This window comes from Pinus tabuliformis, chromosome 5_2 (genome assembly GCF_031772625.1).
Source record: "Pinus tabuliformis cultivar Carrire ecotype Pingquan chromosome 5_2, CPIR1, whole genome shotgun sequence".
Classification (NCBI taxonomy): Eukaryota; Viridiplantae; Streptophyta; class Pinopsida; order Pinales; family Pinaceae; genus Pinus; species Pinus tabuliformis.
In genome coordinates this window covers 687,506,029-687,526,915 of record NC_142306.1, presented here as the reverse complement: position 1 = coordinate 687,526,915, position 20,887 = coordinate 687,506,029, and the positions used below count along the sequence as shown (strand labels likewise).

Here is a 20,887-nt window from a genome sequence, read left to right as displayed (position 1 = left end):
GAAAGTTTGGAAAGTTTGATCCTTGGAAAAAGAAGAAGATTGATATGTCAAAGATACAATGCTATGAGTGTAATGAATATGGGCACTTTAAAAGGAATTGTCCCAAACTCAAGAAGGACAACAAGAAGAGAAAGGAAAGAAATGAAGCCCATGTTACCGAAGAAGTGGAAGAATCAGAAAAGAAGAAATCAAAGAAGGAGGAAGTGAAAGATCTCTACTATGATAGCGATAATATCCTTCACAAAGTTCTTTTCAGTTATAGAAAGCATCACAAGTATGATACGATGCATTATAACAAGATAGAGATAACATCATCATAGAAACATGGAAGGACAGCTAAAGTAGAAAGTCTACATGGTTGTAGCAATCATCTTGATAGAAAGGAAGTAGCTCATGGCATCTCCATTGGAAGTATATAAGGACAACTGAAGTAGCAGTATATATGGTTGGAGGAAAGTCATCTAGCAAGATAGAAGATAAAGAGATCATCATACATCATCATCATTAGGAAGGAGCATTTGCAAAATGAGGATCATCAAGATCCTCCATTGGAATCTTCATTAAGAAGGTTCACCTCTATTTAAGAAGAAGCGTCTCGCATATGGTCTACATTCCACCTTATGTGGGATCTACAGGTTAAAAGGATGATGGTATGATGACAAAGATGTGCAGCATGACAAGTTGGTTGAAGTACTTTCATCGTCAAGCAAGAAAAGGAAGTTGCCCAAAGGAAGCCTGGATGGCCACATGAAGGAAGAGGTATGTATACATTTGATAGATAAAGTCATGTCATCATATGGTTGCAGATAGAATGGGTAGAGTGCTCTATCTCATGAGCATGATAAAAGAAGAAGAAACTCTTCCTTTAGAAAGATACATAAAAGCATGTAGACAATATGCCTTGAACTCTCCTACATATTGATGTGATATGACCTCATGGAGAATATGAGGTGATTGGCATTCATGGTTCTTATGATGAAGGAACTATGTATAGACGATCATGTGGAAGCAATATGTGAAGAGAAGGTGAAAGAAGAGTTCGTGAAAGATGTATCTATAGTCACGTAAGATAAGATAGATGATCAACAACCCGATAACTAGAAGAAATAGCTATGACATCTCCATGGAAGAAGAAGTTATGAAGACCTTGATATGTATACTGCAAAAGAAGAATCTCGGTAACGAATGTCTTGGAGATGGATTCATACATGTGCAAGATGTTGATGTTGCAAGAAGTTGATGTCATGACAAAAGGCCATCATAAAAAGGTAACTTTGATTTAATGTTCATTTTGATTTTTGAAAACATCTGGTTGGGTTGAAACAGGGCTACTGAAAGAGAGTTGTAGATGTCACCTACAACTAGTACTCATGAGATTGGATGGAAGATCCTAAAAGAAATATGACTTTGAAAAGGTGGTTATATGAAGGATAGCAAGATGTGGATTAGAAGATCACTTTCCGATGAAGAGAAGTATGACATAACTATTGGTTCAACACTTTGTCTTGTTGAAAAGAAAGTGATGTAGAAGATGGTCGACGCCCTATGAAGTAGGCTCGATAATGAAGAAGATGAAGTTCATGACATGATGCAGAAAGAGGAGCCCTACAAGCAGCTGATAGTACCATGATCTCCACCAAAGAGCAAAGTGTTGTTGTTGGAAACAAGTCCCTAGTTGAGAGGGAGCTTGGGCAAGTCCCTTGTTAAAAGGGAGCTTGGGAATGTGTAGATCCTCCCTAGTTGAGAGGGAGAGATAGACACATCATTCTTGTCTTCATGTTATGAAGAAAGAATGGAGGATTGGGTAAGCATTTGGTTTCTGATACTCTTTGAGGATGTGGTAGGGCATCCAATAGGTAAGAGTAGTCAAAGAGGAAATTCTTGAGGATGTGTTATTCGAAGACAAGAATTGTCCTAAAAGGACATGCCTTGTGAACATCCAGGTGAGGTATATGCCTTAATAGATAACGGCAATGGTGTTTATCAGTGATTGTCTCGCTAGCATTGTGCTCTGATCTTGTGGAGAGATAGAGTTGTTAGTCAAGGCCTTGCTATGTGACAATGTTGTTTGTTATGATGAGATGAAATGAGATAAGCTAAAATAATAGCTTATAAGATGGCTTACCAATCCAACTCTTCTTATGAGAATTCGTGTTGAAATGTGTAACTAGGTTCAGTCTTCATAATGTTTATTGCAAGCATGATTTTATGTAATTGACGAAAAGAGAAAAAGAATTTTATTATTTTCATTCTTGATGCATGGGTTTCATGCTCAAGGTAGATTTATTTGTAGGTCAAGCACCCATTGAGTGCTTCTAGGTTTGTCACAGAATTATGAAGTCAAAAGAGTCATTGTCATACATGCAAGACCCCTTTGGGCATGTTGTATCTTGTAAAGATTTTTTTGTAAAGTCAAAAGTGTCATAAAGAACCTCCAAGACCTTGTCAAACAAGTTGGCCTACAAGGAGGATCAAGTAGGCCTCATGGACAGCAATTCGACGTCTTAAGAAGTCTACATATAAGAGACATCGACCTCACTTGAAGGATATCCATTCAGCTCTCAAGAAGTTCGATCAAGGCAAAGAAAAAGACCAAAAAGAAGAGCGAAATAAAGCAAAAGAAGCTAGAAGACGAGGAAAAAAAAAAAAAAAAATTGGATATGTTTTGGGCTATATCTCTTCACACGTGCGAGATCTAGGGCATCATCTTGTTGCACCTAGATCGAAATTTCTGGTCACATTGAAAGGTCGAAATTAAGCCTAGTCACATTGAAAGGTCGAAACTATGTATCTAAAAGAGCATTTCGTAAGCCGAATTACTGAGGAAGAAGACGATCCCCAAGTGAAGGAGAAAGAAGAAATAACCACACGTGCAAGAGTTAGGGTTTTTGTAGTAGTCGGAGTTGCAAAAGAAACTGTTGAGGTCGAAGTTGCTAGAGAAGTTGTTGGGGTCGAAGTTGCTACAGAATATGCTGGGGTCGAAGTTGCTAGAGAAGTTGTTGGAAGGAAATCTCGTCAAGCAGGAAGGATTGACTTGGTCTTGGAAGGGTCTTTAACAAGGGTATTAGGCCTTGGAAATCATCATTTGCAGTTCTATAAGAAGAGAAGAATTCTTGTGGGTTTTCCTCTCAAGAGGAGAGGTTTTGGCCTTGGATTGCAACCTAATTTTGTGTTCTCTTGTCTCATTGATCTTTATTGTTTGGTAGTTGTTTGATGGTAGAAAACAAAATAATAATCAAGTTGAAGAAGAAGCTAATCAAGTTAAGTAAAAAGACATCATAAGCAGTTATCAAATTTAGAGAAATCACCTAATCTAGTTGCCCCTAGATTTCTTAATATAGGAGGCTTCAACCTCGCTTTTCTTCTACAAGCTACAACTTGCTCGAAGCACCCACTTCCATTTACAAGCTAAAACTTGTTCTTTCTCGAGCTACTACTTGAAAGGAGAAACCAATCGCCTGACATAATTACAAATTTATTGGTTTACCTAGTCCTTGAATTTTGAGTTCTTTTTTGGCTCTGTTATGCATTCTATCTCTGCTCCCTTTACAGTCGATTATCTCCTCTACTCCTCTTCCTCAATTATGATTTATTTCTGCTCCTCTTCCACTTTCTCTCTTTGCCAGGCAAATCATGAACTTATTCTCACATAATTCAATTATCTAGCCACTCTATCATTCAAAAATGTATTTTTATATACAAAGCTCGTTGATTGTTTGTATTCCATGCAAGAATCTGAAATGAAAGGTTGTCTCTTTGTATTCTATGACTGCATCTTTGTGGCCTACCTATTAATCTCCAACCTTAAAGATCAAGCCAAAACAAATGGACCTCGTACTATTAAAGAAAAATTGAAGCAACATAAGCCAACAACAATGATTGCATAAGCCAAGGCCCAAAGTTCAAACTTTTCTTTATCCATGCTATAGGACACGAACCATGGTTACCCACTAGCAATCTAGGCTACGTACGTTGATTATACATTGTCAATCTAGGTTGCAAATGCAGATAGCTAGGCTTTAATTTGTTTGTTCTATGAATTAGGAAAAATGGAAATTTCTTCTCCCGAATTTACAACAACTTCAAGCACTTTTGCGAGACCTTCAACGCCAACAACATGATCATGTGAATAAGATTGCAAGATGGTACTAATCAGAGAGTTCGTGGCTTGGATATAAACCAGGAGAGTGCACTTCTTGGAAATGTAAACTCAGCGTATAGCATTTTGTAAACTGATGATAATCTTCATGTTCAATGGAAATAACAAGTTCTCCCGACCTCATGTACCATGTGTTTACTTTGCTTATGAGACAAACAACATCACAAACATTGCACATGAAACATATATTGTTTATGAAGTATTGTTGGTTTGAGTTTAAACTATTGTCAAGTCATTGTCACTTCTTCATTGGAGCAAGTCACTTCTTAAATCTAAGTCCATATTGAAGCCTTCATAAGTCCATGTGTTGACCTTCATAACCATTTGACATCAATGTTTCATAGCCATTTGACATCAAGCCTTCATAAGTCCATGTGTTGACCTTCATAACCATTCAACATCAATGCGAACACTACTACCAATGCTAGGCTTTTGCCCACATGCTAATGTGTATGTCCCAGCCATCTTTTGCATTTTGATATTCTTTTGTTTTGTTTTGTTTGTGGCCATTATATGCTCTTTCCTTTTCTTTTAGCTGCATCAACCTCCCATGGCAAAGTTTTGGGCCCCACCTAGGTATGTGGATGTATGGCACCAAATCCCAAAGGACTAATGGTCAGTTGAACCCGAAAAATGGAGATGGAAAACGGGCTTGTAATGTAAGATGGAAAGTGGAAAGTATGGAATAGGGATAGATGGAACACGCTATCTCAATCAAGGCTTCCTGAGTAGTGCCCCTCCTGTACACATTGGATCATTAGGGGAGGTCCCACTAGACTAGGTACAAAGATTAACCACCCATTTAAGGTGAGGGAACAAGATCACGGTCAAATCCCTTCTTCTTCCAAGTCACCCCATAATCAATATCAAAAAGCCCCAAATACAAACTAGCATAAGCACCTGATCGCAAAATGAATAAAGTACCTTTTGATCGGAAGCCCATCTTCATCCATGTGCTCTTGCTGGATGGGTGAGAAAGTATATGACTAATGCAAGTGGTAGAGATCAAATGGCACGTCATAAGCTATTGGTGGTTATCAGGGGCTACATGGTTGGTCGACTAGATGTGCAGAATGGGAGAAAAGAATTCTCCTATGGGGTCACCCACTTTTGGTGAGTAACAGGACCGAGATAGACCCACAAGGAAGATCTTTGCAGATCCATAAACCAAAAATCTTTTTATCGGTGCTAGAGGGACTTTCGCACAAGGGCCACAAGGAGGAAGCAAATCGGTGACAGAGAAAAAGGAGCAAGTAGCTCGGAAGGTTGAGCAGCTCAAAGGGTGTCAGCGTTCAGATTCAAGAGGGGAGGAGCAATCGAAATATTCCTCCAAATCTTTCAAAAAGGTCTCTTGGTACAAGATGACCTTACAGGATGTTCATGAATAGGAGGCTTCTAGGAACTAGGCCAAGAGCAACAAGATTTCAAAGATGTTTAAAGACCAGGTGGCAATGAGGGCTTCTAGTTCAGAGGGAGCAGCCAAGGTAGCGAATGCGGTTTCGAAATCGAAGTCAGTTCTAGGTGGCAGAAGTACATCCCTCTCTTAAGAGAGAGTGTTGATGTTTGTAGCTCAAGCAGGTACTTCTGCACAGGGCTAAGCATTTAGGCATGCAAATGTCGCCCACAGTCTCCTTAAACACTTGCTCTGGTGTGAGCAAATTGTTTTTGTAACTTAGCCTAAGATGGACTTAGGAAAGCACATAATTATTATGTTCGTTGATTGAGTTAAAGTAAACTTAGGACACAGAGTAAATTACTTCAGTCAATAAGTTTTAATCTTAGCCCTAGATCTCAAATGAGGTGAGAGATCTAATATTGGTCGTCAATCACTTTGGAGATTAATGTTAGGGATATAGCTTAATGTAAAGTTATAAAAGCAAGGCTAAGGAGATGGGAAAGACCCACCATACAGCAACACAAGATTGAGAAAGGCATCTCAATGAGTGTGTTGGGTCCAAGGAAGGGGGGCATCAAGGAAATCCAAATCAAACAAGGAGGGCTTGAATGGTTGGTAAGATCCAATTGTTGTAATTATTTCCTCAATTGGGCCATTTTCCTAGGAAAGGAGCCAAAGTAAGATTTGAAGAGTTTAATTAAGAACTCTGATTGGATAGAGTTTGTTGTGTCATTTTTTGTGATTGAGATTGATAAATTTTGCTTCCACTGAAATTTTCGCGTTAATGAACCTAGCTGTGCATCTAATCAATAGATCGTTAATCTACTACGAATTAAATGCAGGGTGCTGGGTTTGCAGGAATTCAAACATTCTGTACTTTTTCTACGAGGGTTCAAGTATAGTTAAGAGTAAGCAGTAACAGTTCATCAAAGATACAGTAAAGCTCAAGGAACAAATCGCTTGTTTCAGCGGAAGGCATTGACTGCAATTCTAATGTCAGTTTCTCTTATGGTTTCAACATCAAGAATTATTACATTAATTTTCTCTAGTTAGAATAATATGTTGTATGTTTTCATAAAGCACTGGTGGTAGTTCTGTTGAAACAATTTCAATCTAGAGTCTATTTATTTTATGAAGGATGCTCCTTACATCAAAGTATTTTATCTCTGTTCACTTAGCTACTGTACATACAGCTTTTGTTTACTTTTGTTTACTTTTGTATAGAACTTGCCTGCTGAAAGCAAGGAAGTAGAGGGTATATCTACTTTTACTTTAGGCCAATAATTCTTCCATCTATCTCTGGTTAGATAACCATTTTTACAGCCACTATGGCAACCATCAATGTAGGGCCATTCATTACCTGGAATATAATGCTTTGATTTAATGGTGTTATATCTAATTTTCTATAATCCTCGCTTCATAAAATGTGCTTTAATGATAACTTTTAGTTTTTCAACAACCTTCACAAACAAAGGTTATGCACAACAACAGCTAAGAAGCCAAGGAGTCTTACACCACTCTTTGGATGCAAGCAATGAAGGCATTAGATAGTAAATATGCATAGAATCAAGGCTTTGCTTGGCAGCAGAAGTAATAGTAAAAGAAGATTCATGTTTTGGTAGAACTTGATGACCATGTGGACAATGTGTATCTGATGACAATATAATGTTAGGTTCAGTATACATAATACGTGGAAAGAAGTTACATTAATTGTCAGATCTTAAAGTTTTTAGTTCTGCGGTTAGAATTAGCAGATAAAATTAGAATTTAGTACCACACTATCCGAGGGAGAGGAATTTGAACTTATATTTATAATTTTATTCTAAAGAAGCTACAAAAAATCTTTAAATGTGAGACTTGACAAGCTGCATCTGAACAATACTGCTTTGTAATAAGAACTAAAAATAGTAGAAACAAACATGGTCTTCTGCTACATTTAGCAACGTACTTGCAATGAAGAAACCACCAAGTCTGTGACTGGTAAGCCACCCAGGTCTAAGGACATAAGAGATGTGAGAACAGAGAGCCGAGCCACTCCATCTGCCTTTATTCCGGTCTCTGAAATACTCAAGATTTTCAAGTTCGGAAGAGAGAGAAGATGCTCTAAACCTGCATTAGTAACCCTAGAACACCTTGACAAATCCAATTCTTCCAAGGTTGTAATTCCTGAAATCAATGGAAAAAGTAATGATGATTAGAAGATGCCATTAGCTGCCTAGCAAAAACGATGAAATATGAAAAATACTCTTTCTATTGTGCTTCGTGCATATCACCAACAAAATTTTCAGTCGTCACTACGAACAAGTCAGTTTCATTTTCAACAGATGGAAAGTCCAGGTTTCTTTCTGAAAACAAATGTGAAACTATCAATCAAAACAGCTGTATTCTAGGAATTTATCGGTAAAATATCAGCAGACTGTACTTGGGTAAGGGAGACCCAGTATTCATGGCTTACTGATTAATTTTAATCATCAAAAAGGCTGCATCTTTTCCAAAATAAAAACAATGGAAGGAATCAGATCAATTTGGAAACTTACCAGCGAGATTCCAGAGTGCAGAATTGTTCACCGCCTTGCAGTCTGCTAGATTTGCAAGGCGCAAATGGCGATAAGCTCCCAAATATGCCAACCATTCTGTGTCAACAAAGATTTCTCCCTTCAAATTCACCTCTTCCACACTCTGCTGAAAGACCCTGTGCAGAAAAATAAAGAAGAATGCAGCCCTAAAATCAGCTTTGAAGAATGATCATAAGATCAATATTGCCCCCAGTTTTGGGTACACCCACTTTTGGCATCAGGTCAGACTTCATGCCTGTATAGATCATATAAAATTCACACCAGTAATTGGAAATCGCCACACTAACTACTGAATCAAAGCTATAACGTCGGAGCTCAAGAACTAAAACATGTGAAGGCACATGGAAATTGGAATGCATACTCGAGTAGCGGCGGTGCAAGTAAGCGGCGTTTGAGCAGGCAATTGAAAATCAGGCCTGCAAGATGATTTGGCATTCTTTCCAATGTCCGCTTCTGTCTCCGCCATACTTCCACAGTCTCCTTACTTTTACAAGCTGCATCTATGCACATCTGCACCAATCTGCCATAATCCTTATCTCCACTACTTTGTCTCCCTCCACTTGCCATTTTCCTTCTGCTCCACCTAAGCCCAAACCCCTATTTCAGTTACAGAACAACCAATAGAGTGATTACCAATCACTGCAAACTCGCTAAATGGTTATGATTTGAGAAATGCACCCAAGACATGGACAGAAAGTCGATAACTCAGAAGTTCAAATACAATGAGTAATTTGGAGTTACCAACCACTATATATATGGGTTTTTCAAGCAGTGAGACAAACTTCTATCAGATGTACATCTTCAAGCCTACGGATCACGAATATCATTATACAGGTTCAATAGAAAGCTATAGAAAAATTGGAGCCAACCCAGCTAGTAACTTTTGATAAACCCCGCTGATATTATTTCCGAAGCCTTGTTAAAATTTTGCAAAGCCAACTGTGACATTTTATATCCCCTACTCATATCATTCTTTGCAAACCCTAATCAAAAATTTTACAAACCCTACTCAGATTTAACTTATAGTTTGATTTTCAAATCTTCCATCCCTATATACATATGTTCTCTTTGACTATCGACACAAAATAATGTTTTCAATTGATAACCAAATTAGAATATTTAACCCCTCAATTATCTCCATTTTTCTTTCGCATTTTCCTGTGATTTTCAGTGACGAAAACGATTACTCTGATGATAGAAGATGTAAGAAAACGGATCTGTTCTCATTTTCTATTTGTCTCTCAATATGTTCATTTTACATCTTTTGAGCATCCAAAAGCTGTTAATTTTTCCCAAAAGAGAAAGAGTTGGGCATGAATCTGTAATTCTCACCCTGCTTGGATTTGGCATGAGAGAGATTTCACTTACAGGGATATATCTCGTTTCCTTCCACTGCTGCGTCAAGGTTTGCTTCCGAATTGAATCTCACATAAATCCTACATATAAAACACAAACTCGTATAAAATTATATAAATAAGAAGGGATGGCATCATATGTCTTGATGGTGTTTTCAGTGAAAAAGTCGTTTCCATTTTCATAATTCACTCACCGTGTTGATAAAGTTTAACCAAGCTCGCCATCTTTCAAGATTTACTTTTAAATTCGACTGTGTTGATAAGTTTTCCGCATTTACTTCTGTAAAATTAGGAGTACGAGTGTTGTACTGTGAAAACATGATTATCTCACACGATTGCATTGGAGTACGAGTGTTGTACTGTGAAAACATGATTATCTCACACTATTGCATTGATAACAAAGGCAACCCTTATCCCGATTGCAAATTCCCTTTAGTTGGGTACGTGGCTTTGCGGGGGCCACTTCTCTCATCGTCTCTGTTACCGTTTATATAGACGGAGTCTAAGATAACGTCTCTTTGTCAATGCAATTGTTTATGTATTTTTAAATAGTGTGAGGAATGGCTTGAAAAGTTATCGGGTTATATTTTGAGAAAATTTAGCAAAGATTTTTGTAAATCCAAGTTATAGTTGTTAAATTTCAAAATTTTAGGTGTCTTAAAAGTTTTTTATGGTGGTGAATTTATTTCCATCATTACACTACCTCTACCAAAAAATTTGAAATTCTTTTCAATTTTAGAAAAAGCTTTTAAGACACTACCTCTACAAAAAATTTTGAAATTCTTTTCAATTTTAGAAAAAGCTTTTAAGAAGGTTTTATTGGTTATCTTTTTCTTTTACAATTCAATTATTTAATTTTAAGAAGGGTTTTATGGAGTTTGGAATGATTTATTAAGGAGAGTTAGGTTTTATTGGTTATCTTTCTCTTTTACAATTCAATTATTTAATTTTAAGAAGGTTTTTATGGAGTTTGGATGATTTATTAAGGAGAATTAGGTTTTATTGGTTATTTTTTCTTTTACAATTCAATTATTTAAGAAGGTTTTTATGGAGTTTGGAATGATTTATTAAGGAGAGTTTAGAATGATTTATTCCTTAGGCATTTTATTTCTCTAACAAACTATCTACAACACTTTTTTGGGTTTACTATTCATTTATTTCACTTATTTGTTTAATTTTATTTAGTAATTGCTTTAATTTTATTCTTTTTTAATATAATACTTTGATTTATTTTTTTATAACTATTATTTCATTTATTTTTATTTTCAAATATATTGAATTGATTGCTTCTTTTTCTCTCTTTCTTTCTTTCTTTTTTCCTAGTGGTTCACATTACCCTTGGTCATTGGGTAGCCGCTATGTCCACAGTAATTCTGGGTAGATCGACCCCGAAGGGGGATCACATCCCCTCGGCCTATGTCCACAGTAATTCGATCAATCCCGAAGAGGGATCACATCCCCTCGGCCTATGTCCACAGTGATTCGATCGACCCCGAAGGGGGATCACATCCCCTCGGCCTATGTCCACAGTAATTCTGGGCAGATCGACCCCGAAGGGGGATCACATCCCCTCAACCTATGTACTGACCTGACCCCAAGGGCTTCTGGGTAGAGTCGACCCTGTGACCTCCCAAATGGTGAGGCACTAATTTGACCGATTGAGCTAACCCTTGGGGCTACTGATTGCTTGTTTTATTTATATTTATTTATATATATGCATATTTCTTTAATTAGTTTTTATTTTTCATTTTATTGTGTTGATTTATAATTTCTTAATTTTATTTTACTTCTATTTTAAATGTTTAGTTAATCTAATTTTAAGATAAGTTTGAAAATGAAAGCTATTATTAGATATTTGAAAATATAAATTATATTAAAAGTATATTTTCCAAGGGTCAGTGACTCCTATTTTTGACATACAGAGAATGGGATATGGCTTTTTTAAGATCAGGGAAATTTTGATTGAAAAAATACTTATAGAGTGTTAAGAAAAATTTAGGATTTCAAATTTATTTTAAGTGATTTTTATTTAATTTATTTTTCTTTAAAGGAAATTATTATAGTTTGAATTTCTTGTTAAAATTCACATTTTTTCTATGTGCAATTGTGAACTAACAAATGACATGATTGGTTCAAAATTTAACAAAATTGTAATCAACTTAAATAAGGGTTAGTAGAATCATTGAGTATTCTAGCCAATAATATTTTTAAGAAAAAATGGACTCTAACTAAAACACCAAGGTTTTTGGATTAGTATTTCAAGATATTGAAAGCCCACCTTAACATACACTAAGCCTATTGTTGAGAACAAAATTGTACCATGGAATCTTTAGGATATAGAGTTGGGAAAAAGAGAGATACTTATATAAATATAATACTCAATGCAAGAAGAAACACATAAATGTTGGAAACTATGTTACAAGACGTGGAAGAAAAATATCAACTTTTAATGATATTACAAAATTAGGGGAGAGGCATTTGGAGATTAAATATTTGGTAAATTATCTACAATTATTAGGAATATGAAAGGAAACTCATTGAAATAAATAAGTATAGATTGAGACTTATGAGGAATATAAAATTTTCTACATCATTTTGTGTGGCATTTCCCAATGATATGGGAAATCTCACTCATGATATGAGTTTATATAGATTAAATATTAAACTAAATTGTTATTAAGCAAATGAGAACCTTAAATAGCTTTACAAGAGCAAAGCTACCTCCAAAAATTAGGGAGAGAAAGAATCTATTGATCTAACAAATTAAGGTTTGTAAACAAAACAAGGAATTGGTTGAGAAAATATCTCAACCATTCCCAATAAAAAAAGAGATTCAACAAATGAATCCACAATGATAATATCCTAATTATAATAATTGGAGATGACAATACATATGTAAATCATAGGGATTAGAATCCCTATCATTTCTCCTAACCATAGGAGCATTGGTCTCAAATACTATTAAGAGAGATAGAAAATTTGTTGTTATAGATAATGCTTCTAATGATGATAAGGAATAAAGTGATATATGTTCGATGAAATTGGTGATTCAAAGACATGGAACCTAAATCCATATATGATTAGATGAATTCTCAAAATAAAATGAAACAAACTGCTAAAATACCACACAAAGTGATGTGATCCAAATGGAAAAAGATTTCAAGTAGAAAATACTCCAACAAAAATCTAGCATGGAGGAATTGAGTCCCTAAGTACTTATAAAAAGAGGACATGGAAACACCGAAGGTATTATAACATGCTTGCGAGAATGCATAATGAAAAGGAAAAATCACACTCAAGGTTGTGTTACAAATAATCCCAAAATGTTGGTTGATCACGCTAAATGTGGGCATCTTCCAATATGAATGGATTACGGATTCTTAAAATTAAGTGATAATGTTCCTTCCTTCAATTGTAAGATTCTAATATGAAACAATATACTAGTCACTGACCAACTAACCTGTAACGAATAAAATATATAAATAATATAAATATAATGTAAAATATAATAATCATAAATAATAGTTAGTTAAGCTAGTAATTAGGTTGAAGAGGCATGTCTAATAGGACATGACTCTTCATGAAGAGACACTTGCTTGGTATATAAGCAAGCCTCTCGTTCTCATTTGTAAATCATCATTCTTACTCTTATTCACATATTTAATATAATATTTATATCCTTAATGGATAATTTGATATTCCAAGTCTTTTGGAGTAATTAATCTTAAGAAGGAACTTTGTTCGCTTCATGTGGTATCAGAGCCACGTTGGCTGATCACCAGGCCTTTGGCTATCAACCTATCATCAACTTCGTTGCTGTCATAATTGAAGCGTTTCGCTACATATTGGGAGATTCTCCATTTTTTTGGTCTTTGGCCATTATTTAAAAAAAATAATAAAGAATAAATAAGAAGGGTATATAAAAAGAAAAGAGGAAAGGAAATAATATATTCTGAACAAACAAACAAAAAAATTGAAAAAAAAAAAAAAAAATATATATATATATATATATATATAAAGGGTTTTACATTATTGATAAAAGTGCATAATAAAGATAAGCGGGAATCTTTTCAAGTATATTTAAAAAAAATTACGTGGAGAAGCCCGTGGTTTTAGAAACCAATGGTAATTGCCTGTGGTTTTAGAAACCAGTGGTAAGTTTTACATTTTACGTGGAGAACATTAACCGAGGTTTTAGAAACAATTGCCCATGGTATTTTAGAAACCAATGGTAATTGCCCGTGGTTTTAGAAACCAGTAGTAAGTTTTACATTTTACATTTTACGTGGAGAACATTAACCGAGGTTTTAGAAACAACCCATGGTAATTGCCCATGGTATTTTAAAAGTGAAAGATATTTTGATAAGCATTGGAGAAAAAAGGTGTGATCTAAATAATTTTAATCGTTCAAATCTAAAGATTGTGACCGTACTAAGAGTCACGTCTCATCCAAATTAGTCACGACTCATCCAAATTTTCGAAAAAAAAAAAAATATTATTATAATTATAAAAAAAAATACTATATAAGCCTTATATAGTTACATATGAAAGGAAAAGTGGGTGCCAAAAAAGTATATATAAATTTTATATAATTATAATTTTATAATATATATAAATTAAAAGTATATAATATATATAATTTATAATTATATATATTAAAAAAAAATTATTATTATATAAAAATTTTATTAAAAGAGTGAACAAAAGAAGAAGAAGAAGTAGAGAATATTGGAAATATATATATATATATAAAGGGAGATAAAATAAGTTTAAAAAATAAAAAAATAAAAAATAAAAAAATAAAATAAAAAATATTTCCATACAAAGTTAAAATGATGAAGGAAGAAAGGTTTTCCTATAATGGTCTTTCAATTACAGATCATAGAGTAATTACACTAAAAGGAAATATCCAAGGAAGAGAAGTTAATGTCGCCATCAACCCAAGCAATGATAAAAATTATATCAACATCAACTTGGCAAATCAACTATTAATTCCAGAGCTAAGCATTAGTGTAAAGAAAAATATTTTTGACCAAAACAAGTATAAAATTAGTGATCTACAAGTGACAATAGGTCATTATGACTACATATCTCAATTTCATGTTGTAAGGACAGATATAAACACTGACATCATACTCGGTCAACCCTGGTTTAAGGATCTGGGTACATTCATGTTAAACATAAAGAAATAAGTTTTGACGTTTCCTTATAAAGGGAAGATGGTCATGTTTTGAGACATAACAAGTAAATCAAAATCAATAAAATCTTCATTAGAAGACCTTAAGGATATCTCAGATTTGATGTTTCAAGGTAACGAAAAAACTATATCAAAGAAGTAAAAAGAGCTTGAAGAAGTCATCTGCAGCAGAGACACAGAAATTTCGAGCCTAAGAGGTCACCAGGAAAAGCTACTCGAACAAGTCAAGAAGACTAAAGTCTCAAAGAAGGAACTCAAGGAGCACTTATCAGAACAAGAAGAGGAAACTTTGTGTTTAAAGAACCTTAGTAAAAATTTATTAGAACAAATCAAAGATCTAAAAGATGAAAATTTTAAAATTCAAAACACTGAAAATAAGGTTGATAAATCAGAAATCAAAGAACTTTTACGACTGAAAAACCATAATCAAAGTCTACTCACTCAAATTAAGAAGCTTAAGGATGATAAGAAAGCATTAAAAGATAAGTTGGAACAATTCGCTCAAGAAGAAGCATCGGAATCTCCAGTCGTAGCAGTCCAAGTTGAAAGTAAGGGAACGAATACCGATCCAGTGAATATGACAACTCAAGAAGACAAGCTAGTTGAAGAAACGACACACGTAGATGTTGCAGTTCAGACAATGGACATCCCAGGTGAATGTTCCATAACCAATTCAACAACATCTTCGCCAAAAGAAAATCTAAAAACTCCATATCGACATCCGAATCACGAGAGTAGACCAATCAACCATGCTACGTATCGGTACCATTCAGACCAGAAACAACAAATTGATGTTTCAGAGAATAATGACGTAAAATCAGTCCAGTCTTATGCTAACAAGTCGTTACAAAATTCCAGTGATCAGAATGCGATACAGAAGATTAATCTAGGATGGTTTGATCCCTTCTCAATGCGACAATTTTGTTTGTCACTAAGAAGATCATATCAGCTTGTATCGACGAAGATGACTGTTCCAAGAGAGAAAGACTTTCAAAGCCGAAAAAGAGATCAAGCTTTTTTTCATCGACAAGCTTTGAGGACAAAGCTTTTTGAGGAAGGAGGCAATGTAACGAATAAAATATATAAATAATATAAATATAATGTAAAAGATAATAATCATAAATAATAGTTAGTTAAGCTAGTAATTAGGTTGAAGAGGCATGTCTAATAGGACATGACTCTTCATGAAGAGACACTTGCTTGGTATATAAGCAAGCCTCTCGTTCTCATTTGTAAATCATCATTCTTACTCTTATTCACATATTTAATATAATATTTATATCCTTAATGGATAATTTGATATTCCAAGTCTTTTGGAGTAATTAATCTTAAGAAGGAACTTTGTTCGCTTCATGCTTGCGAGAAACACCGAAGGTATTATAACATGCTTGCGAGAATGCATAATGAAAAGGAAAAATCACACTCAAGGTTGTGTTACAAATAATCCCAAAATGTTGGTTGATCACGCTAAATGTGGGCATCTTCCAATATGAATGGATTACGGATTCTTAAAATTAAGTGATAATGTTCCTTCCTTCAATTGTAAGATTCTAATATGAAACAATATACTAGTCACTGACCAACTAACCTCTAGGCCAAACACTAGTACTACATAGAATGTCTAGGAATCTGTTCAGGACCTAACATCAATTTGGCTATAAAGACTAAATAATTGGTCATCCTATGGACATATTTCCATCTACTGAGACACCTAAGTACCAAACCATAGTGTTCACTAGGAGTATAGTTTAGATATGGGATGTATCAAAGTCAATATTGCATTCTTTATTGAGTACTTATAAAAAGAGGACACGGAAACACCGAAGGTATTATAACATGCTTGCGAGAATGCATAATGAAAAGGAAAAATCACACTCAAGGTTGTGTTATAAATAATTCCAAAATGTTGGTTGATCACGCTAAATGTGGGCATCTTCCAATATGAATGGATTATGGATTCTCAAAATTAAGTGATAATATTCCTTCCTTCAATTGTAAGATTCTAATATGAAACAATATACTAGTCACTGACCAACTAACCTCTAGGCCAAACACTAGTACCACATAGAATGTCTAGGAATCTGTTCAGGACCTAACATCAATTTGGCTATAAAGACTAAATAATTGGTCATCCTATGGACATATTTCCATCTACTGAGACACCTAAGTACCAAACCATAGTGTTCACTAGGAGGATAGTTTAGATATGGGATGTATCCAAGTCAATATTGCATTCTTTATTCGCCTACCAATAAAGACCTATATCACAATAGTATTTCATCAAGGAACAATTAGAGGAGGCAAACCATATAGCTATATTTTACTACCTACTAGAAAAAACCTTGGAAGTTTGACTTAGAAATTATTATTACATAGTATTGCCACATAGGGCTACAAAATATCAACAAAAGTGTTATGGGAAGTGACAAATAACAAATTTGTTTTGCCATCAATTTTCATGAGAATCTTTGAAATTGGTCATCTATTGTATCTTAAATATGACACAAATTTAAGCTGAATTGCATCAATTTAGCACGAATTTTAAGAAATTCAAGACACATACTATCATTTGGGCACCAATGTTGAATTCTAGCTAATTGTTGGTAATTGGGCATAGATATTGAGAAATTGAATGATTAAATTGCCAAGTTGCAAAGTTAGCAATTCATACATAAACTGTAAGGTTATCAAAGGCTATACAAAGGTTGAATTGAACTATATGGCCACAAGTTGGGATTGAATTTGATTATACAATCATGACCACTTATTTGGATGAATTGGATGTTATTGATTGCAAGTTGGATAGATTAGATGTTGTATAGCTTTAATTTGGCCAAGGAAGTTAAATTAATACACTATAAAATCATGAATCAACTAGAAAAAAACAAATCATACATTGTATTGTGATGAATCAAAAATCCAAATATTACCTTTTATGACCATGAATCAATTAGGAAAATTAAAATCGTATATTATATGGTTAAATTAAAATTTCCTACATTGCATAAAGGTTATACAACCATGTTTTTTTCTTATATGGATTTTAATTGAACCTGTAAATATGAAAGTTTGCTAGCTAAGGTTGTGGTTTTGTTAGTTAAAGAAAATATTAAACTTGTATGGCACCCTTATGATAAATTTCTTAGAAATTAAATGCAATTATGATGTATATGGAGGATATATTATAAAATCCATTTATGTGAAAATTATATGTGTACAATAGTTGGATTGATCTCTAGTTAGTTGATATGGTCAATATAAGAGCTTAAACCTAGATTTAATATAAGAAAATGAATCCAAACATACATTGGATCTATGTTACAAAAAAGACAAAAACTCAAAAAGAAAGGAACCCAAATCCAAGCCTATATCAGAAGAGCCATGGTACTAATGATGGGGGATTTCCTAATGATGTGGAAAATTTGAGTCATAAGCCTAAGTAAATGTAGAAAAGGTTATCAAGAAGTCCAATGGCCCGTGGCTCCTCTCTCAGGCTAGCCCATCGAAATAGAAACCAATCGTTGGTTGACTCAATGTAGTGTTGAATGGTGTTTTCATTGATGCTTGAACGCTCTTAATATTTGTCTGGATTGCGTTGTTTGAAGCTCCAATGGTGAAGAAGACCTGATAGACCTAGAATCCCCACACTTATTGATGACATTGAGTATGAAGATCAATGGGTTTGCTCCTAAGACCATTATCACTAGATGCTCCTTATCATGCTAATTCCAATGGTATATGACATGCATCATAGTTCATCTTGGATAGAGAGTTATGATAGATCAGAGGTAAAGCCCCCATCTTGTGGTCATATTCCCCAACAAAAAGATGATGTGGCAACCCCTCATTAGATATTTATTTAACTCATGGGCGTAGAAGGATTTTCATGAGTTATTATTGAATTATTATTGAATCCTTTTCCCTCTAACTCCTTATCACCCTACAATTTCTCCTTAGATTTGGATGTAGTACTATTTTTAATAATTTGGGTGGTTAGTAGAAATGTGGTTGACCTCCCAACATAGTTCAATTTGTAGTATGATATCAAAGCTCACATAGACGCGCGCGCCCACACACACACATATATATATGTCAATACTTGAAAATTTTTAATTATTTATAAATATTATCTATTTACAATATATTTCATTAATTAGGTATTATTTTTATTTGTTTTTCTCTCTAACTTCCTGTCACCTTACAATTTCTCCTTAAATTTTGATGTAATATTATTTTTAATAGTGTGGGTGGTTATCCTCCTAACTTAGTTTGATTTATAATACGACATCGAAACCCATAATGACTTTTTTTTTATAATGACTAAGTAGTCTATAATGCCTACAGATCTTAGGTAGATTATACTTATGATATAGAAATGTGCAATTTTTTATCAATACTTTATAAAATTTAATTATTAATAAATGTCATCTATTTACAATATATTTCATTAAATAGGTATTAAGATTAGCTTTATTCGTAAAGTTAGATATTTTAATATAATATTGCAATGATGATGTACTAATTCTTATCTAAAATAAAATATCTTCTAAACATTATGATATTTTCTCCATTTACTAATTTTTGTTAACATTCTAATCAAAATGTTTCTAGGGAGATAAATATTATTCACAATTTTTTTAGATAAAATATTATAACTTAATTTAACAATAAATAGAAATACAAACCATGTATACACAAACTCATCAATTCCAACACTCATTTTCAATTATAATTTTCTCATTTAACATTCGACTTATAATATGATAATATATTATATGAGCTTGTTAATATGATAATATATTATATATATATAACTTAATGTTATTGCAACCACAGTGGTGTCAAAGAAATTGCGAAGCTTCAGGACTCCTAGTTCAAAATTTTCTTTAAAACCCAATACATCAAACTAAGTTATCTTATTCCATGGAAAAAGATGATATTATGGTATTCACACCATGTCATTATTGTGATATTTCCACAGCCGAAGATAATCAAGTCTTTATAGTATCTTGGGAAATGATAATTAAATTGAATTTACAGGCACTTAAAGTAAGTTTGTTCTTAAATGTCTTTATTTTTAACTAATCCTTTGATGATATATAAAATTGCTAAATTTGGAATTTACATAATAACAATTTACCTATAATTTAATATAAATAAATAAAAATAATTGATATTGTCAAATATCATGATAAAAAATTTCACCTATGATGAAATTTAAACATTTATTTCCTTACCTTTATTGGAATGAAAATAAAAAAATAATGCCCCACATAAAAAAATAATCTGAAGGAATTAATTCAATGAACAGAACAATCAAATTAACTTTAATATAATAGAATTCTTAGAAGTTTGCATTTAGAAGGCCCACCTGATTCACACAAGCTATCTTGGTATAAGATAATTCGCTCATGTTTTCTCCCAAAAGGGTTTCACAGAGCATATCTTGTGTCTTATGTGTGTGCGTGTGTGATTTTATTTTGTTGTTCTCTATTTTCTGCATAATTTCCATTAATATGCATGCACTAATTCTAGTAAAATCTACAGATCTAGAAATTTAATAAAATTGTAATAGTGTAGAATTTCAAAATTTTAATATAATATTATCAGATCTATTGTGACAAACTGTCCAATGAAATATCCACGACATTTTATGGATCACAATGACTTTAAAAGACTTTGTCCAATCCCCTAAGTTATTTATGGTCACATTTGTTTGGTTGCCACCTTGGTCCTTTCACTATATGAATATGGTTCACCTTAGAATTAATTCTAATCCCTATCCCTTTCCCTGAAATCCCTCTTCCCTCTACTGCATTGCTCCTTAGTTCCTTCCGAATTATATAAAATACAATAAGGTTTGGCCTTATGTTATCATTCACATCACCCTTGATGTGGCAAATATTGCAATGTAGTAGCAATGATCTTCCTCTCGCATGCTTGGGTTAACAATATCCCTCTGCCCCGGACTTTGAATCGCCCTCCTCTCAGCATAATGATGGATCTCTTTAATAGAAGTAATATGGTGTGAATCGTGCAACTTGGCAGGAAAATTAATGTTAAATCTCGTTTGAGCCCTGATCTAGATGCATTCATGCCTGTGTGCGCTTCTTCGTCTACCCAATTTTCTCAGAAGTCCGTAAATTTGGTTTTGGTGCAGTGTTGGGTTTCAAGTGTGGTGGTAAGGAGGTTAATTTTATAGCA

At 33.8% G+C, this 20,887-nt stretch overlaps 1 protein-coding gene across 4 annotated transcripts in view; it reads right to left on the bottom strand.

Moving 5' to 3' along the window:
- Positions 1 to 9,747, bottom strand: part of LOC149160975 (uncharacterized) — a 44,932-nt gene extending 35,185 nt beyond the window's left edge. The window contains exons 1-5 of one of the 4 annotated variants that reach the window (XR_016261821.1): positions 9,681 to 9,698; positions 9,464 to 9,567; positions 8,493 to 8,728; positions 8,093 to 8,247; positions 7,504 to 7,721 (exon numbers count right to left, since the gene is read on the bottom strand). Coding sequence is in view for 3 of the 4 variants with exons in the window: in XM_089436857.1 (XP_089292983.1) it covers positions 7,504 to 7,721; positions 8,093 to 8,247; positions 8,493 to 8,728; positions 9,464 to 9,481 (627 nt within the window). In the remaining variant the exon portion in view is untranslated. Of the gene's footprint in view, positions 1 to 7,503; positions 7,722 to 8,092; positions 8,248 to 8,492; positions 8,729 to 9,463; positions 9,568 to 9,680 lie in introns of all 4 variants that reach the window. The other 3 variants (XM_089436858.1, XM_089436859.1, XM_089436857.1) reach the window with 3 other exon arrangements.
- Between the last annotated feature and the right edge of the window lie 11,140 nt (positions 9,748 to 20,887).